General features: G+C 51.6%; 2 protein-coding genes across 7 annotated transcripts in view; one reads left to right on the top strand and one right to left on the bottom strand.

The window, feature by feature from the left end:
• The first annotated feature begins 1391 nt into the window (after positions 1-1391).
• Positions 1392-17222, top strand: Zswim8 (zinc finger SWIM-type containing 8). Of its 6 annotated transcripts, none has more exons than XM_021181276.2 (26): positions 1392-1890; positions 4439-4592; positions 4835-4929; positions 5288-5460; positions 5621-5728; positions 5867-5948; positions 6072-6192; positions 6611-6812; positions 6965-7140; positions 7520-8501; positions 9592-9723; positions 9862-10041; positions 10140-10323; positions 10554-10652; positions 11506-11630; positions 12069-12309; positions 12402-12560; positions 12639-12867; positions 13022-13314; positions 13455-13678; positions 14775-15263; positions 15473-15632; positions 15746-15922; positions 16061-16180; positions 16435-16613; positions 16742-17222. In XM_021181276.2, exons 1-26 carry the CDS (start codon positions 1683-1685, stop codon positions 16943-16945), a joined length of 5496 nt encoding a protein of 1831 aa, XP_021036935.1. In that variant the 5' UTR covers positions 1392-1682; the 3' UTR covers positions 16946-17222. The 6 variants fall into 6 exon arrangements, with proteins under 6 accessions (XP_021036935.1, XP_021036936.1, XP_021036930.1 ...); XM_021181277.2 differs by having other exon boundaries at positions 9592-9702; XM_021181271.2 differs by having other exon boundaries at positions 1441-1890; positions 15473-15656; positions 16503-16613.
• Positions 17223-17332: 110 nt separating this feature from the next.
• Ndst2 (N-deacetylase and N-sulfotransferase 2) overlaps positions 17333-20165 on the bottom strand; it is a 10933-nt gene continuing 8100 nt past the window's right edge. The window contains exons 10-15 of the mRNA XM_021181784.2: positions 19182-19305; positions 18884-19058; positions 18511-18681; positions 18308-18417; positions 18070-18172; positions 17333-17969 (exon numbers count right to left, since the gene is read on the bottom strand). Of these exons, the coding sequence (XP_021037443.1) occupies positions 17844-17969; positions 18070-18172; positions 18308-18417; positions 18511-18681; positions 18884-19058; positions 19182-19305 (809 nt within the window). The 3' untranslated portion in view covers positions 17333-17843. The remainder of the gene's footprint in view (positions 17970-18069; positions 18173-18307; positions 18418-18510; positions 18682-18883; positions 19059-19181; positions 19306-20165) is intronic.

The following is a 20165-nucleotide window of genomic DNA, read 5'->3' on the forward strand; positions in this document are numbered from 1 at the left end:
GGCTGGCCTCGAACTCAGAAATCCGCCTGCCTCTGCCTCCCGAGTGCTGGGATTAAAGGCGTGCGCCACCACCGCCTGGCTGTATTATTGTATAACTGATAGTATTACTGTGGTATAGAAATGAGAGTTCTCCATGGTCTAGGTGTGATAATTACTGCAGTGAAGAGGGGTCTTTCCTCATCTCTCAATAGCTAGATTTCCCCATAGTCGTGTATTCCACTATAACTGCCTGGTTCTGCAAGCTGGGTCTTTTAGTTACATGAAGAAATTCAGTGTTTTGGATACTTTAGACTAAGGAGGGTCAGTAGATTCCTATTAGCCTAATATGTCTGTCAACTGGGATGAGGAGAAATATATCTAGCCACAGCTGAAATTTAGCATTTTAGTCAGGGTTAAATGATACAATCGACAGTAGCATTAGTGTCCATATAAAATAATCAAGGGTGGGTGGGTGGTGGCATAGAACCCAGGGCCTTGTAAATGCTAGGCAAACATTATCAATTAAATACCCTGCAAGCCGGGCGTGGTGGCGCACACCTTTAATCCCAGCACTCGGGAGGCAGAGGCAGGCGGATTTCTGAGTTCGAGGCCAGCCTGGTCTACAGAGTGAGTTCCAGGACAGCCAGGGCTATACAGAGAAACCCTGTCTCAAAAAACAAAAAAAAAAAATAAATACCCTGCAGAGGCTGAAGAGGTGGCTCAGCCAACAAAGGCTGGGTTCACAACCAAAAATGTAAGAGTTAAATAACCTGCCAATCTTGGCTTTTAATGTATAAATGTACTATGTAACACGTTTGTTTTATATGTCTCAATAATTGTATTTAAACCTAATTACTGTGTAATTCATAAACAATCAGGCATGGTGGAAGGCATCCACGGACTTCACTATACTGATAAAAGGTCTTCATCGCGCGCGCACACGCACACTCGCAGATTAAAAATCCCCAGATTCAAAAGCAGTACGGAGGAAAAGGACATCCATCCATTTCCTGAAATCAAATGCTTTCTTTCCTGGCGCTCCCCTTTAGAAAGCTAAAGTGGCTGGATTATAGGCTTTGGACTGCAACTCCCAGAAGGCAATGCGGCCTAGGCCTATCCCCGAAGCGTGACAATAACCTATCCAATGGTCACTGCACGGTCCCCTGACAGCCTGCGATTCTCGATGTGAACGGTGTCCACTTCTTCTTTGGGGACACTATGGGTACCAAGTAATTGCTGGAATCTGTGGCCTGTTCCTATTCCTTTGGGAGCTGTGTGTGAGAGTGGGCTCGAGAAAACTGCAGGCAGTGCACACACATGTCCCCTACACCCGCCCGTACGCGGTCCAGTCCTCGAGCACGCGAGGGCGGAAGTAGCGATGGCCGGCGCGGCCGGAAGTTCGGATCAGCTGATGGGGGAGGCGGCGCCGCAGCCGCCTAGAGGCCCTGGCCGCCCAGCGCTTCGTCCCGGCCTCGAGTCTCGCAGGCTGGCCACAATCCCCGCTCGCACCTCGCTGTTGGGTGAGGCCCGGCCCGGTGTCCCTCCCAGGCCCGAGATCCTTGCCCGGCACGGCCGCCCTGAGCGCCCCGGCCACCCCCAGCCCCGGCTCGCCCCTCAGGCCCCGGGCCTCCCCTCAGTCCCCGGCCGGCGGCCCAGGCCCCGGATCCGCGGGGGGAGACCCGGCCCCGGGGGGTGCGGGCCCCATGGAGCTGATGTTCGCGGAGTGGGAGGACGGCGAGCGCTTCTCGTTTGAGGATTCCGACCGCTTTGAGGAGGATTCACTCTGTTCGTTCATTTCCGAGGCCGAGAGCCTTTGCCAGAACTGGCGAGGATGGCGCAAACAGTCAGCGGGGCCCAATTCCCCCACTGGAGGCGGTGGCGGAGGTGGCAGTGGCGGTACCAGAACGCGAGGTGAGGATGAGCGGGGAAGACTGCGAGGGGGAGGGGAGCAAGCTGGTCCCGCTTGGGCCTTGCTTGGGAGCTGTCCGGACCGGGAGCTGTCCCAAGCTTAGAGCAGACTTCAGGACTCGCTTCTCTGGCCTTCCAGGGACGGGGTGGCATCTTAACAGCAGAGCGGGGGCGTGTGTGTGTGTGTGGGGGGGGGGNAGAAAGATAGAGGGGAGAAAGGAGAGGAAAGGAGAGAGAGAGAGAGAGACAGAGACAGAGACAGAAGGAAGAATGAATACACTCACTCGCGCACGTTCACATAAGCTTGTGTTGTGGCAAAGAACATCCTGGCTTGGCCAGAAAGATCTTTTGTTATTCCGTTACGCCTTAGAGACCAAATACGGGAGAATACCCCTTCTCTGTTTTAAGAATGCTTAACGGAATTTGGCCTTTAGTATACCAGAAGTAGGCAGAAGAGAATGTGGTTAGTCGCAGATTGTCAAAAGGTGATCACGTGAGGTGTGTCACTCTATGGGATGGTGCATTGGTTGCTTTGCTTCCAGGATGTTAATCTCTCCCCATAAACTGCACCAAGAAAGTATTCCACCAAGAGGAAAGTGGAAGTGAACTTGCCTGTGAGAAGAGATGCTATAATTCATAGGGTTAAACCAGACTCTTGGCATCTGTTAGAAGCAAAGGCTGGGACCAGTGGGTGGAGCCTTGGACTTCTATATCTGAGGTCTGAGGAGGGCTGTCCTCATGAAGCACCTTTCCTTTGTGTTTCCTTCATTCTTGATCATCATGTGTAGTCATGTGTTAGTGCTATGAGAACTTTGCTTTTGGAGGGGGTAGAAAGGAGAGTAAAGATGAAAGAAACCCAGAGGCTTAGAATCTTTCCCCTACTCAGCCCAAGGCAGGTTTTGCCCTGGGCCTCGGTGCAAGCTGGCTTTCTTCAGTAGTTGAAAGGGTTAATGTATGTGTTCTAGCTAGGCCATTCCAAAAGACCTGTTCTGCAAGCTGCAGAGATTTCTGGTGCCCCTTTAGGATCTAGAGGAATTCGCCTATGCCACTTTCTGGGAGGGTAGTATTCAACTTCTGTCGAGAGAGAGAGCACCTGTGTGTGTGTGTGCGCGCGCGCACACACACACACATGTGCAGGTCACAGCAGCGTCAATGGGAATCTTTTTTATATATGAGAATGTGGGCTGGCTCACTGTGGAGGAAGTAACAACACGGTGGGCAAGAGTTTCAGCATGTTGGTGTGGTCCAGCATAGGTTAAGATCTTTGCCCTCTTTCTTCCCTCCCTTCCTGCGAACCTCTTGAGAGGATCTGGCTGTACAGCTTGGAAGGGTCTTAACCCTCCCTTAACAACCTTCACATCTGGCCTGAATATACCATTTCTTCCCCATGCCCTCCTCAGCCACCTTCAGGTGTTTGCTCGTAAAAGGTTGCTGTTGTTTTTAAAAGGTTCTTTTCTGTTCTGTGATTTTTTAAATCAATCTTCTAATGTAACTGTTTGCTGTGAGATCTGTAGTCTGTTATATCACTATTGCTTTTTGTTAAAATAGTGTAGAAAAACCTCAAGTGCTAACTCCTTCCCATTCCAGGGGAGTTCAGGCACAATAGCCAGGTGCCCCGGGGTACTCAGCTCCCCCTGGCTTCGAGGATGAGAAGTCAGACTCTGTGGGCCTTGTAGGCTCTTTTGCCTCTTGGGGTCCCTAATTATTCTGAGTTCTGGCTCATCTTCCCTCCTTAGTGGGGGCCCTGCAGTCATTGAGAGAAAAGGTGATAAGTAAAAAGGCAGCCAGAGGTGAATGCTAAAGAGACAGTGCAGTGTAATAGGAATCCAAATGGAGAATGTGGGAAACTCGGTACTGAGGCTGTGAGGAGATGGAGCACTCACTCGAGTCCTAGAACACACCTATCTGGCCAGAAGTTTCCTAGACTCTCCCTGGTATCTTCTGTTCTGGGCCAGGGCTGGCCACCTGACTGTGTGATGCCCATCTCCCCTCTCCCAAAAGGAGGTTTAAGGGTCATCATACCTAACAAGAAGGGGGCTGAGTGCTGGCTGCTATTTTCTTGGCCCTTCATTCAATTCCCAGCACCTGTGTGTGATGGCTGACAACCACCTGTAATCCCAGCTCCAGGGGAACTGACACTTTCTTCTGCACTCCACAAGCTCCTATACTCACACGCACGAAGTCACACACAGACATATAATAAAAATATAACATTTAAACTTAAGAACATAGCTGGGTGTCATAGCATATGCTATCCCAGCACTCGGGAGGCAGAGGCAGGCTGATCTCTTGAGTTCAAGGCTAGCCTGGTCTACTGAGTGAGTTCCAGGACGGTCAGGTATACACAGAGAAACCCTGTATTAAAGAACAAAAACAAAAAAGTAAACAAACAAATATATATGTGTGTGTGTATTTACAAGAAGAGGGTGTGTGTGTGTGTGTGTGCACACGCACGTGCACAGGTGCCCAGGGTGTGGCACTGGTTCCAAATAATTATTGCAAAATAATTCTGGCCCTTTCTCTTCCACCATCCCAATCTGTGTTTTGGAAGATGGATTGGTAATCCCATTGGTGGAGCTGTCAGCAAAGCAGGTGGCATTTCACATCCCATTTGAAGTCGTAGAGAAAGTTTATCCTCCAGTGCCAGAACAACTCCAACTCCGAATTGCTTTTTGGAGCTTCCCTGAGAATGAAGAGGACATTCGGTGAGTCCAGAATACTGATAACGGGCATGGAGTTCTAAGATCTCACACTGGTGCTGGGCTTTCTGCAGAACAAAAGAGATACTGTAGTTGGAACTGCTAAGAGGAAGATAAGGGAGGCGGGAAAGTGCCCCGGCTTTCTCCTAAGGAGTGCTAGCAGAGAGAGTTGCCTAGAGCATGGTAGTCTCTCAGTGTCTGTGGGAGGTTATTTGCTGGGTTGTGGCCAAGTCCTCCTCTTTCCCCAGTCTGTATTCATGCCTAGCCAATGGCAGCGCGGATGAGTTTCAGCGAGGGGATCAGCTGTTCCGAATGAGGGCTGTGAAAGACCCACTGCAGATAGGTAAGAGTTCCGGCGTGCCTGGAGTTACCTCTCCTTTCATCACTGGGTGAAGATTAGGACCTTTGCGGCTGGGCAAGGTCGCACATGTCTTTAATCCTAGCACTCAGGAGGCAAAGGCCAGCCTGGTCTCCATAGTGAGTTCTAAGACAGCCAAGGTTACAGAGAGACCCTGTCTTTAAAAAAAAAAAAAACCAAAAAAAAACCAAACCAAACCAACCAACCAACCAACCAACCAACCAACCAACCAAACATAAACCCCATGTGGAGTGGATTGTGTATTTCAATATGGGTCTAGGGAGGAGAGCAGAGACTTTGGTCTTGGCCAGCTACTTCTGACCTTGCCCTTGTTTCTCCCCAGGGTTCCATCTGAGCGCCACAGTGGTGCCACCGCAGATGGTCCCTCCCAAGGGGGCCTACAATGTAGCTGTGATGTTTGACCGCTGCCGGGTCACTTCCTGTAGCTGTACCTGTGGGGCTGGGGCCAAATGGTGCACCCATGTCGTGGCCCTCTGCCTCTTCCGCATTCACAACGTGAGGCCCTCCCAATTTATCCTGGCCCTACCCTACGCTCCATTCCTCCCTTCTCTGCTGCATGCCTGGCCACAATGTGAGCCCCTTTACCTCCCCTCTGCCCATCTCTCCCCAGCTTCAGCTCCAAAACCTTTCCTCAGATGGTTCTTTGCTCCTTCAGGCATCTGCAGTCTGCCTGCGGGCTCCAGTCTCAGAGTCCCTGTCTCGGCTACAAAGGGACCAGCTTCAAAAATTTGCTCAGTACCTTATCAGTGAGCTTCCTCAGCAGGTGGGTGAGGCTGGGACATCTTCTCACTGCTGGCTTTCAGGCTTCGCCTCAGCCTTCTTCTCAGCTTTCTTGCTTCACCCTGGACTCTTTGGATTCACCTGTGCCTTGTTCTCTGTGCCTTTGTCCTTTCACCCTCAGATTCTCCCCACAGCCCAGCGTCTTCTAGACGAGCTCCTTTCCTCCCAGTCCACAGCCATCAACACAGTGTGTGGGGCTCCGGGTGAGTGTGTTGAGATGGAAAGCAGGGGAGCTGCTAGCACAGGGGACCACTTCCTAACGGCTCCCTGTTGTTAGGTGAGTCTGGGTCCTTAGCAATAGATAACTGATTGCCTGTCATCCGCAGACCCTACAGCAGGGCCCTCAGCTTCAGACCAGAGCACTTGGTATTTGGATGAGTCAACACTCACTGACAACATAAAGAAGACACTACATAAGTTCTGTGGCCCCTCCCCTGTGGTCTTCAGGTAAATTGCACACTAAATCTGTGGTGAGTACATACCTTCCTTAAGCCACTGGTAATCTTTCTTCCATCTCATCACTGCACTGGCACGGTACCTGTGCATGGGCTTCAGTGATGGGCATGGTACCTGCACATGGGCATCAGTGATGGGCATGGTACCTGAGCATGGGCTTCAGTGATGACTCAATGGTTGATAATGACCTTGGACAGTCAGTGATTTCCTATTTGCGTAGAGCCAGAGTTATTTTTCTTCCTTTGGTTGATCATACTGACACAGATGCAGAGAAAGGTGAAGAAGGATTTTGTCTTTCCCCCTCTACTCTGTATTCTGGGTCAGAATCCCCTTTAGGTCAAAGCCCTGCTGTTTTTACCTCCTTCAGTCAGCAGCCCCACCTTAGTCACCTTCTCTGTTCCTTTTACAGTGATGTAAACTCTATGTATCTCTCTTCCACGGAACCTCCTGCTGCTGCTGAATGGGCATGTCTGCTGCGGCCTCTGAGGGGTCGAGAGCCTGAGGGTGTCTGGAACCTGCTTAGCATTGTTCGAGAGATGTTCAAGCGAAGGGACAGCAATGCTGCCCCCTTGCTGGAAATACTCACTGACCAGTGCCTCACCTATGAACAGGTAACACCTCAGGATGGGGGAGCTTTGTGGTGGTTCCTTCTTTCCTTCTCTCATCTTATTCTCTTTTTATTCTGACAGGAACACAGAGGAGGGTAAGGGCTTTTTAGATTTTTCTGAGCTTTTATGTACCTTACATCTCTCTTTGCCTCCAGATAACAGGCTGGTGGTATAGTGTGCGCACCTCAGCTTCACACAGCAGTGCCAGTGGTCACACAGGCCGTAGCAATGGGCAGTCAGAGGTAGCAGCCCATGCATGTGCAAGTATGTGCGACGAGATGGTTACCCTCTGGAGGCTGGCTGTGCTGGACCCTGCCCTCAGCCCTCAGCGGTGAGTCCTCCTCAGGAGTACTGTGTTCTGACAAGGACAGCCCAGGACAGCCTGCACACTGAACAGTCTGCTTGAGTCTAGGGCTTTCTCACCTAGGGGAATGGGAAGTGCTGAGCACTGAGGTTACTACTAGAGGTTTGTGCGTCCTGTTTCTAACAGGCTTTCTTCTTCCCCTTCCCTAAAAAGGATTCACTTTCCAAACTCCATGACTGTTGGACTGTCTTATAGTGCTGGCTCAAAAAGAGCAGGCCCTCCTCACTGTGCCCTTGTTTATATCTTTCTCTGAGGGAGAGTTCCTTCCTGCTTATCTCCTTCTTTCCACTCTCAGTGCAGACTGCTTGTCGTCCCTCTAACAGCCTCCTGCCCTTTGTTCCCACAGCCGCCGGGAACTGTGTGCACAGCTGCGTCAGTGGCAACTGAAGGTGATTGAGAATGTCAAGCGGGGCCAGCACAAGAAGACCTTAGAGAGGCTCTTCCCTGGCTTCCGGCCAGCTGTGGAGGCCTGCTACTTTAACTGGGAAGAGGCTTATCCTCTTCCTGGTGTTACCTACAGTGGCACTGACCGGAAGCTAGCCCTGTGCTGGGCCCGGGCCCTGCCTGCTAGGCCAGGAGCGTCTAGATCTGGGGGCCTGGAAGAGTCCCGGCCCCGACCTCTTCCTACTGAGCCAGCTGTGAGGCCCAAGGAACCTGGGGCCAAACGCAAAGGATTGGGTGAGGGGATCTCCTCACAGCGGGGCCCCCGCCGCCTCTCTGCAGAAGGAGATAAGGCTCTGCATAAGATGGGTCCAAGTGGGGGCAAAGCCAAGGTACTCGGGGGAACTGGCAGCGGGGGCAAGAGCTCAGCAGGCAGTGGGAGCAAACGGCGGCTAAGCAGTGAAGACAGCTCCCTGGAACCAGACCTGGCAGAGATGAGCCTGGATGACAGCAGCCTGGCCCTGGGTGCAGAGGCCAGCACCTTTGGTGGATTCCCTGAGAGCCCTCCACCCTGTCCTTCCTCCGTTGGCTCCAGAGGACCTTCCACCTTCCTTCCTGAGCCCCCAGATACTTATGAGGAAGATGCTGGTGTATACTTTTCAGAAGGGCCTGAGCCTCCCACAGCCTCTGTAGACCACCCTGGTCTGCTGCCTGGGGAGGTCTGTACCCGAGATGACCTCCCTTCAACAGACGACAGTGGCAGTGGGCTACACAAAACCAAAGAAACAGCTCCTGCAGTTGGAGAGGAGGATGACGACTACCAAGCATATTACCTGAATGCCCAGGATGGGGCTGGAGGCGAGGAGGAGAAGGCGGAGGGCGGGACTGGGGAGGAACATGACCTGTTTGCTGGTTTGAAGCCACTGGAACAGGAGAGCCGAATGGAGGTGAGGGGCTGAAGGAGAGAGGGACTGTGGGGTGTTCTTTTCAAATGACTAAGAGGGGCCCCATGGATCTGGCCGGAAGTGTCCAGATCGCTAGCATGACTTTACATTCTGTAGGGTATCATAACCTCCTGGTCTACGGTTGCCCTCTCTACTGGGTACTTCTCAGCTGTTGTGTCAGTGTGCTACTTCAGAGTCCTCAGTGGTCGCTTGCTGTCCTTAGAGTAAAACTGAAGGTCCCTGGCGTGGCCTGTGAGCTCCACCCTGTCTGATCTTTGCTAGCCTCTCCAGTGTTATTTGACTTTGTCTTTCCCCTCTCTGTACTTCACTTATTCCTGGGGTCTGCCATGCTCCCTCCTGCTTACATACTTAGTGCAGATTGGCCTTTCTGCCTGGAACAATCTTCTCACCAGGCTTGCTTAGCTCTCAGAGACCTTAAAGTTCTGAGAGATAGGGGCACAAGGTTGTTGAACTTAGAACCCCTCCCTGCCAGGTGTGGTGGCAGATGCTTCTTACCACAGCACTCTGGAGGCTGACGTAGGAGAATCTCAAGTTGGAGGCTAGCTTGAGTTACATAGTGAGACCCTGCCTCAAATAAAACAGACCTTGTCTTCTTAGAAGTCTTTCTCTTGCTGGGCAGTGGTGGCACACACCTTTAATCCCAGCACTTGGGAGGCAGAGGCAGGTGGATTTCTGAGTTCGAGGCCAGCCTGGTCTACAAAGTGAGTTCCAGGACAGNAAAAAAAAAAAAAAAAAAAAAAAGTCTCTCTCTTAGCTCCCCACAGCCTCTGCTGGCCTTCCTAGCCTAGTGTACCTGAGATAACCCCCACTTTCACAGATAAGCGTAGCAGTGCTCTTCTGTCCCAAGTCCCTATGAGTTATCCTATTCGTTTGCTCCCTCTTTTGGCCTTTTTCAGCAATACGTGTTATGCCATGTTGAATGGTAGTGGTGTCTGTAACCAGACTGAACTCCTATGGTCTGCTCAGGGTCACCATGGCACCCAGTGCCATGCTTTAGGAATATTGTGCTATGTAATCAAGTATAATGCACTCCAAGCGAAGGCTTACAGTCTCTCGGTCCTGTGTCCTGTAGGTGTTGTTTGCCTGCGCTGAGGCCCTGCATGCCCATGGCTACAGCAATGAGGCCTCCCGCCTCACTGTGGAGCTTGCCCAGGACCTGCTAGCCAACCCACCTGACCTCAAGGTAGAGCCGCCCCCTGCCAAGGTGAGAGAGACCTCCTTCCTCTGCTTTCCAGGCCCTACTTATCCTTGCTCCTATTCCCCACCCCAAGTGAGAGCTTCCTTCTATCTCCACTGAGGTAAAACAGTCTCATTTGTCCAACTCTTTGCACTTCCCATTTAGGGCAAGAAAAACAAGGTGTCCACAAGCCGTCAGACCTGGGTGGCTACCAACACTCTGACCAAAGCAGCCTTCCTGTTGACAGTGCTTAGTGAGCGCCCCGAGCACCACAGCCTGGCCTTCCGAGTTGGCATGTTTGCGCTGGAGCTACAGCGGCCTCCTGCTTCAACCAAGGCCTTGGAGGTCAGAGGTTCTCTTGTCTTCTCCTTACTCGTTTCAGAGTCTTATGCCTTGATCTCCATGGAGGTGTAGGAGGTCTGAGCTCCTTGCTGTACTCTCAGGTAAAGTTGGCATATCAGGAATCTGAGGTAGCTGCTCTGCTCAAGAAGATCCCTCGCGGCCCCAGTGAAATGAGCACCATTCGGTGCCGGGCAGAAGAACTTCGGGAGGGTACACTGTGTGACTATCGGCCTGTCTTGCCCCTCATGTTGGCCAGTTTCATCTTTGATGTTCTCTGTGCTCCAGGTATAATGCCCTACAGTAAGTGGAGAACTTGGGGGGGTGGATAGGGGAGGGCTTTTTGTTGTTGTTTTGTTTTTAAAGGAAAACTAAAAGTTCTAAGGCTCTATCAGAGTCATCTTTAGGACCCACCAGGCAGCTTCCTGGGTAGGTCTTGGATGATGACAGTCTTAGATTCCTTTGCAGTTTTTTCTGAGGTACTTTGGTTTGCTTGACTTAACCCAATTTCCATCTAGTGGTTTCTCTCACGGGTTCCCGGCCCCCAAGTCGAAACTGGACTAATGAGATGCCTGGAGATGAGGAGCTAGGATTTGAAGCAGCAGTTGCTGCCTTAGGTACGTGTTTTGTCTTGAGCATGTTCATGAGCAAAGCCTGGTCCAGGCCTTGAGCTGTGATGGGAAAGTCAAGATGACATGTGGGAAGCAACTGGTCATTGCTTATTACACAGTATCTAGAGAGGGTCTGAGATGCCCAGCAGCTAACGGCACTTACTGCTTTTCTAAAGGATCCCAGGTTAGTTCCCAGGACCCTCAGGATAGCTAACTATAAGTAATTCCATTTTCCAAGGGATGCAGTGACCTCTTCTGTCTTCCATGGGCACATTAAGCACATGGTACACACATGCATGTAAGCAAAACACATACATACATAAAAATAACTAAAACTTAAATGTGTATGTGTTACATGTGGTGGGTGTTTTAAAGGACAGCAAATGAAAAATCTAAAGGAAGGCCTCAGGGAGGTTACCAATTATGTAATGTTGACTAAAAGATGGGGAAGCTGTAGAGAGGAAATTGTCCGGCACACACTCAGTTCTAAGACCAGATATGATGGTTATGCCTATACTCCCAGCACTTGGGAGGTGGAGGCAGTAGGGTCAGGAGTTCATTTTCATACTTGGCTACATAGCAAGTTTGGGGCCAGCCTGTGCTACATGAGATCTTGTCTCAAAAACATCATCATCAACAACAACAAAAGCAAGCAATCAAACAAGAAGTTAGATGTACCTGGGTGTGTAAGACACACCTTTAATTCCAGTAGAATAGAACAACAGGTTGCAAAGGTCTTGAAAAGGTTGGATGTAGGCAGTGGGGACTTTTTTCTCATGAACTGGTAGCTGGCCCTAGCTTGTCTGTTTCTGGTGTCTTTGGAACTATAAACACTAATCCCAAGAGGCCCTCCTCACAGGCATGAAGACAACAGTGAGTGAGGCAGAACATCCCCTCCTATGTGAAGGCACACGTCGGGAGAAGGGTGACCTGGCCTTAGCACTCATGATCACCTACAAGGATGACCAGGCCAAGCTCAAGAAGGTAAGGGACTGAGTGAGATACTGGGTTTTTGCCAGGCAGCGAGTGAGCGAAATGTCACAATCTTTCTCACAAGTTTCCAGTACAATGACCAAAGTACTGGTCTGTGTGTAGGAGGTAAGTAGGGAATTTTGGAGACTTCTCATAAAGAACAAGAGACCAATGGTTCTTATAGGTGTGCTTGGGCATGAGGTGGAAGAAGAGAAGCAGAGAGCATAAAGTCAATGAGTCATTTATTTCAATGTGTATTGACTATCAGTGTGTTCAGTCCTCAGGTAAGTGTTACGGAAGATTCCAAGACATGGAAGCTGGGAGGTTATCCTGTAGTTACAGCTGGGGAAGACTTTCTGAGGAGGTAGCATTAGGCTGCTTCAAGAAGAAAGGAAGATAACAAAATTCAGGAAATAAAGGACGTCATGTTACTGCTTGTCTCTTCTCCAGATCCTAGACAAACTCTTGGACCGAGAAAGCCAGACACATAAGCCACAGACCCTGAGTTCTTTCTACTCATCTAGCCGGCCAGCCACAGCCAACCAGAGATCTCCTTCAAAGCACGGGGCCCCATCTGCTCCCGGAGCCCTGCAGCCACTGACTTCAAGCTCTGCAGGGCCTGCTCAGCCAGGGAATGTGGCAGGGGCTGGGCCAGGTCCCGCTGAGGGCTTCACAGAGAAGAATGTGCCCGGTGAGGTGGGGGAACTGGGTAGGGCGGGTAGGTGGTCCAGTCAGGTTGTGCCCTTTCCTGGGCTCACCCCAGTGTTCTATCTTCTCCTTCAGAAAGTTCCCCACATTCCCCCTGTGAAGGTCTCCCACCTGAGGCAGCTTTGACTCCACGGCCGGAGGGGAAGGTTCCTAGCCGCCTAGCACTTGGCAGTCGTGGAGGTTATAATGGTCGAGGTTGGGGCTCTCCAGGGCGGCCCAAAAAGAAACACACAGGTACAACAGTCTATGGGAAGGCGTGGAGGGAACGCTAGTCCTGGAGGCTGGAGACTGACTTCATTTTGGGGGTACTAGGCATGGCCAGCATTGACAGCAGTGCCCCTGAAACCACATCGGACAGCTCTCCTACCTTAAGCCGACGGCCACTTCGAGGGGGCTGGGCTCCTACATCCTGGGGTCGAGGACAAGACAGTGACAGCATTAGCAGCTCTTCCTCAGACTCTCTGGGCTCTTCATCCTCCAGTGGAAGCCGCCGGGCTAGTGCCAGTGGAGGGGCCCGGGCAAAGACAGTTGACGTTGGCAGGTCAGTAGAGAGAAAGACCCATCCTTAAAACCATATTCCTAGTGTGACCCAACTGTTGTCCCCCAACAGCCTTACTTACCCTGGTCCCACCTAACCTAGTTGGACTCCATTCTGAAGGGACTCCAACCCTGTCCATAACCCATTGCTCCGTCAGGTGTTACAAAGGCCGCCGCCCTGAGAGTCATGCCCCCCACGTACCCAATCAGCCGTCAGAGGCAGCTGCACACTTCTACTTCGAATTGGCGAAGACAGTTCTGATCAAGGCAGGGGGCAACAGCAGCACCTCCATTTTCACACATCCATCTTCCTCAGGAGGCCACCAGGGTCCTCACCGCAACCTGCACCTTTGCGCCTTTGAGATTGGGCTTTATGCCCTAGGCCTGCATAACTTTGTCTCTCCTAACTGGCTCTCTCGTACCTATTCTTCCCATGTATCCTGGATTACAGGTAAATCCAATGTCATGATTTGCATACAGGATGGAGGTGACTAGGAAGGCTGTGTCTTGGTGACATTGCTGATCTGATGAAAGATCTCATCCCCAGAACTCCAGAGGTGCTCACTGTGCTCCCTGTTCTTCTCTCTGAAGGGCAGGCCATGGAGATTGGCAGTGCAGCCTTGACTATACTGGTGGAATGCTGGGATGGGCACCTGACACCCCCGGAGGTCGCATCGCTGGCCGACAGAGCGTCACGGGCACGAGACTCCAACATGGTGAGGGCAGCGGCAGAGCTGGCTCTAAGCTGCCTGCCTCATGCCCACGCACTGAACCCCAATGAGATTCAGCGGGCCTTGGTGCAGTGCAAGGAACAGGTACTTCCTGCTTTCAGCCCTCCGGGCATGGGGGAACATCACCGAACATTTTTCCTCTAAAAATGTATTTGTGTGTGTGTGTGTGTACGTGTGTGTACATGATGGAGTGGGGGTGTGTGCCACATTGTGTGTGGAGGTCAGAGGACAGCTTGTTCAAGTTTGTTCTCTCCTTATACCATGTGGGTCCTGGGAGTCAAACTCAAGTTGTCAGACTTGGCAGCCTGCCCTCCTTCCTCCTCTCCCTCGCTCCCTTCCAAGAGGTCTAAGTGTCTATGCAGAGCTTGAACTTACAGTTGGCTTCAGCTTTCTGAGTAGCTGAGACGTGCTATTATTTGCGGGTTAGGGACCTTCCCTTGATTCCGTCAGATTCAGGAGTTTATGAAGAATCTAATTTTTTCTCTCATTGTAACATTTCACATAGTACAGGTTGAGTATCTGTTAGGTTCAAGGTTAGAAGGGTTTTGGATTTTAGGTTTTCAGAGTGTTTTCTTAAACCCGAGTGACCTTGGGGATGGAACCCAAAGCTAGGTTTGAAATTTTTATTTCATATGTTAATTACATACACATCCTGGAGGTAATCTTTTGTCTCTTGGCCTCTTTCTCGTGTATGTATGTATGTATGCATGCATGCATGCAGAGGAATTGGATCCAGGGCCTCATGCAGACCAGGCAACCAACTGACTTAGGCATATTTCATGGTATTTTCCTCTTGAGGTATCAATGAGCCTTGCCGTTCAAAAAGTTTCTGATTTTAGTGTTTTCCATTTTCAAATTAGGAATACATACTATGTGTTGTATTCTATTGTGTGTATGTGTGTGTATGCATGCGTTCTGCTATAATCCTAAAGCTAGGATCATTCCCATCACAACACACAAGCAAATGGAAGGCTGACTACTCAGGGCTCAGGCTGATTCCTGAGTTGAAATGATGAGCTTTGGGTGTGCATGAGGGAACAATTATTTGGTGCCTGTGTGAAGTTCTCACTGCTGTTAAAGTCAGTGAGTCAGTCAGTGACTTTGCCCTCTGATACCCCCTCAGCCAGTCCTCCTCCTTCCTGGGTAGGGCCTCTCCCCCTAATGCTTTGCTCCTTTCCAGGATAACCTGATGTTGGAGAAGGCCTGCATGGCTGTGGAAGAGGCAGCCAAGGGTGGGGGCGTATACCCTGAAGTGCTGTTTGAGGTTGCTCATCAGTGGTTCTGGCTTTATGAGGAGACAGCAGGCGGCTCGTCCACAGCTCGTGAAGGGGCTACAAGCTGTAGTGGCAGTGGGATGAGGGCCGCTGGGGAGGCTGGGCGGGGACTCCCTGAGGGTAGGGGTGCCCCAGGGACTGAACCTGTTACAGTGGCTGCGGCGGCAGTGACAGCAGCAGCCACAGTGGTTCCAGTCATCTCAGTGGGGTCCAGTTTATATCCAGGTCCAGGACTGGGGCATGGTCACTCTCCTGGCCTGCACCCCTACACTGCTCTCCAGCCCCACTTGCCCTGCAGCCCTCAGTACCTCACCCACCCAGCTCACCCTGCCCACCCTATGCCTCATATGCCCCGGCCTGCCGTCTTCCCTGTGCCCAGCTCTGCATACCCACAGGTGAGTCTGGTGTTTCACAGATGGTGTGGGGCATGTGGAGAACACTAGTTCATAGGGTTGGAGTACTTTGGGTGTGTACCAGGGCTGTCCAGGAGCCCTGGTAAGGTGGTGGGAAATGGGAGACCAAGGCAACTAAGTAAGAAATGTAAGAATGTCTGTCTGTTACCTAATGAGGCTTAGTATCTGCTCTCCTTTGCCATCTACTATAGGGTGTGCATCCTGCATTCCTGGGGGCTCAGTACCCTTACTCAGTGACTCCTCCCTCGCTTGCTGCCACAGCTGTATCTTTCCCTGTCCCTTCCATGGCTCCCATCACAGTCCATCCTTACCACACAGAACCAGGGCTCCCACTGCCCACCAGTGTGGCTTGTGAGTTTCGGGGACAGGGAACAGGTGAATGGAGGGGAGGTGCGCTGGACATGGGAGGGAGGGAGGATATCTCCTGCACCTCTTCTCTCACATGGCTTTCCATCTCCCCTCAGTGAGCAGTGTCCATCCAGCATCTACGTTTCCAGCCATCCAGGGTGCCTCACTGCCTGCTCTGACCACACAGCCCAGCCCTCTGGTAAGCGGGGGTTTTCCACCACCCGAAGAGGAGACACACAGTCAACCGGTCAATCCACATAGCCTGCACCATCTGCATGCTGCTTACCGTGTTGGTAAGAAGTCCCTTTCTGTACTCCTACCTACAGCTGAGTGAAGTGAGGGGCTCTTCATTTGTTTACTGTGGGTCAGGTACCAGGATGGGGGAGAAGGTGAAGGATATATCTGATTGTGTGCCCATCTGTGTTTCCTAGGGATGCTGGCACTGGAGATGCTAGGTCGCCGGGCACACAACGATCACCCCAACAACTTTTCCCGCTCCCCCCCTTACACTGATGATGTCAAATGGTTGCTGGGGCTGGCAGCAAAGCTGGGTAACACCTCCCCTCCCCAGGACCATTGTCCCCCTGACCTGCTTCCCTTCCCTTCCTATCCCAGACCTCCTTCCTAGCTCTTGCTCAGAGTTGAGGCCTTGTCGGGTATGTGTGCGAGCGCAGGGGGGTGGAGGGTTACCTCAGCTCCTGGGGTGGAGGGTGGATCTCTGTCAGGCTAGAGCTGAGATATATATAAGTGGGTCCCTAGGGCAGAGGTGGCCACCCCCGTCTCATGCCCCTCCCCTGCCCCTCAGGAGTGAACTACGTGCACCAGTTCTGTGTGGGGGCAGCCAAGGGGGTGCTGAGCCCGTTTGTGCTGCAGGAGATCGTCATGGAGACGCTGCAGCGGCTGAACCCCATTCATGCCCACAACCACCTTCGAGCCCCGGCCTTCCATCAACTGGTGCAGCGCTGTCAGCAGGCATACATGCAGGTGATAACTCAGGAAGTATGGAGAAGGGTGGAACACCTCCTGGGCAGTTGGACCAGATCCCTCAGCATGTAAGGGGGGGCCCCGGTTGTGTGTGCTTTGTGCTGATTCCCCTCCAACCCACCCTCCAGTACATCCATCACCGCTTAATTCACCTGACTCCTGCCGACTACGACGACTTTGTGAATGCAATCCGCAGCGCTCGCAGCGCCTTCTGCCTGACACCCATGGGCATGATGCAGTTCAACGACATCCTACAGAACCTCAAACGCAGCAAACAGACCAAGGAGTTGTGGCAGCGGGTCTCTCTGGAGATAACCACCTTCTCCCCCTGAGTCTGGTCCCTGTAGGGCCCTATTTAGGGACACAGGCCTGTGGCTATGGGGAGCCCTCACACAGAGGGTCAGGCGACTCTTGGCTGGACAGATCATCCCCACTCAATTCCCTTGTAGCCCAGACTGGCAGCTGCTCTTGGGCTGTAGCTTGGGGCCAAGATGTCTCAGACCTTAGAAGTCTAGGGTTGGGGGAGACAGCTTTGTCTGGGAGAGGGCGTTGGGTGGCCTCTGGTATTTATTTGGCATTTATAAATATATAAACTCCTTTTTTACTCTATTTTCTGGGTCTTTGCCTTCTTCCTTGTGTAGAAGAGCTGTGAAAAGACAGCTGATACCTGCTGTAGTCTAGGGTTTGTTTTCCCCCACTGCAATGAAGCAGACAAAACAGAAAAATAAGAATGTTTATTAAGGACATTTCTAGCCCACAGCTAGGGCTCATATATGGCTCTATGAGCAACTGTCTGACCTCATCCCCATTCAATGTGAATGACATTAGAGAGGCCAGGCCACAGGTAGATCCCACTGTCTTGACTAAAGAGGCCATAGCAAAGGGGCCTCTCAGGGGTAGGCATTGACAGGTAAACTGCTGGGCACGAGGAAGGAAACCACTGAATATAGTCTTCTTACCCCTTCCCAGGACCCTCTTCCTCACCTCCCAGGTTCATAGGTCAAAGGTACCTAGTACCATGGGGGGATGCCAAGGGAAGCCCCTTTATTAGGTCCCAAAACTATGGGAAAGAGATGGATGCCCCTCCCTTTTCAGCCATTCCAATCCTGGGGGCCACTGAGGTAGAGGGGTAAGGGGTCAGGCCATGTTAATCCCCCTGTGGGTTCTGCTCTAAGGCTTGCCCCTCAGTGAAGTTAGCAGGCTTTTTGCTGGTAAAGAAAGACTGGGGCATCAGCCCACACTGGAATGTTGCAATTCTTCCCGAAGCCACAAGGGGGCTGGCTGGCCAAGCCGACTCAGCAGCTTCGATAGCTCCAAATTATGGTTCCGGAAAAAATCCGTAAGGAAAAGGCGAGACTGATGGGAGAAAAAAGTGAGAGGAGAAACAAATAGTAAAAGATACAGCAAGGTCAGACCCTGGCGGTGGAGTGGCAGCTGTAACCCAGGTTCCACTTACCTCCATGTCCATGTCTGGGTACCTCCGGCCTTTGCTTCTCCCAAGACAACGAGTCTTACCACCTTCAAGGCCCTGGCACCAAAATCCTTTATCTTCATCAAACCTACTCAAAGCAACAGGCCATTAGGTGTCAGGGAGAAGGGGTACACAAAGGCACCCAACCCTCCTTGCCCACAGGGAGAGAGGTCTCTTCCTAACAGAACCTCTTTCCCTTTCCCCATAAAACCTTCCTTCCCACCTGAGGGTCCTCGTGTAGTTCAGAAAGGGGGTGACACCCAGGAACTTCTGGATGGTCTCCATTGAGGCTGCCGGGTTGACACGAAGCTCCTGCCCATCCATAATCAGCAACTGAAGGGACAGGGATGCGGCTCCCTTTCAATTCTTAAGAAGACTGGGAGGAAGGGATGGGATACCCTAATAACGGCTTTTGGGAGACTGTACCTGTCCAGAGGGATAGTAAGTCAGCCAGCGTTGAAGGTGGGTAGAATAGTAGCCAGGAACAAGACAACGGTTCTGCAAGGATCGAAGTAGCAGAGGGGCCTGAGAAGAAGCTGAAATCACTTGGTAGAAGGTGTAGTTCAGAGCAATGGGGTCTCCGTGTGCTCGCTGGTGCTGCAGGACAGAAAACACAAAGGGACAAGGTGCTCATTTGACAATGGTTCTGGCCATACTCTTGTCTGGTGACAACAGCATTGGTACCTCTCCTTAAGGACTAGTTTAGTTTCCCGATGCTCATTCCTTTCTGTGTCTCTAGCAGGAGCTACCCTCTCCACCTCTCCCTGAAGGCCCAGTGTGTCCCTCACTTGAGACATACCTGGTACCAGGAGTAGGCCCTGTCAGCCGGGTTGATGAGCACAGTGATGATCTTGGCTCTTGGCAGAAGGGCAGCCCCCCGCCGTGGAACGACCTCCGAGTCAAAGTAGGTGGCACTTTTTTCAAACAGGAAATCAGTGCTGGCATTGGAAGGAACAGGGAAGAAGTCCATGTACCTAGAGAGAAGCAGAGAAAAGAGATCTCAGTGGCAAGCCCAGACTTTGTGAGCTGGCAAGGCTGGTTATCTGTTGGAGAAGGCAGTGCTGCTCTGAGGAACAAGCAAGGGGACCCAGGCTCACCAGTCGATCCCCTTGTGGTAATTAGGGCCATTGAAGAACTGAATCTCCTCAAAGGTGCTAGGGCTGGGAAAACTGCTTGTTACAGCTGGGTGCAGGCTCAGGAAGAAGTGAATAGCCGTGGTGCCTGCAGGAAGAGAAAGGCCAGCCTAGTCCAAAAGCAGCCAGCCCAACAGCAGGAGTTTGAAGGAAGTAAGGAAATACTCACTTGTGGGTTATAAAACTCCCTTCAGCCAAAGCAAAGGGAGAGAAAGCAAGCCTGAGAGGCCCAGGATGGGGCCAGTGGCTCTCACCCTCCGCTTTATCTGTAGCGCTTGTAGACTCCCCCTCCCTAGCACTCAGGACTGAGTCTAGGCCTTTAAAAATGGTAGATGCTTTGCCATAGAGCTGTGGTCTCTGACCTCTTTGCTTTTCTTATTTTGAGGTTAGGTCTTACTAAATTGCCAGGCATCCTTGAATACACTCTGACCAGGCAGGGGCTGAAGCTCACACTCGCCTGCCTGTGCTTCCCAGAGTGCTGGGACTACAGCCTTTACAACCATGTCTTGCTATCTAATTGACTTTTGAGACAGGATCTTATGTGGCCTACGCTGGCCTCACTTCCTGTATAGCAAGTGAGGGCTTCTGATCCTTCCTGCTCTACTATACTGGCTTTATGATGGGGCTGGAATCCAGGGTTCTGTACATGATCAGCAAATACCCCAGCCCCTATTTATCTATCTTTTAAACTCTGTGACAGAACCAGGTAAGTGGCTTACAAATGTAATTACAGTACTTGGAAAACTGAAGCAAAGAGATCAGAGGATTGGGGTTGGCTTGGGCAACGAGACTGTTTCAAAAACTAAACAAATAGAGTCGGATGTGGTGGCACACACCTTTAATCTCAGCACTCAGAGGCAGGTGGATTTCTGAGTTCGAGGCCAGCCTGGTCTACAGAGTGAGTTCCAGGACAGCCAGGGCTATACAGAGAAACCCTGTCTCAAAAAA

The sequence above is a fragment of the Mus caroli genome, chromosome 14 (genome assembly GCF_900094665.2).
Source record: "Mus caroli chromosome 14, CAROLI_EIJ_v1.1, whole genome shotgun sequence".
Classification (NCBI taxonomy): domain Eukaryota; kingdom Metazoa; phylum Chordata; class Mammalia; order Rodentia; family Muridae; genus Mus; species Mus caroli.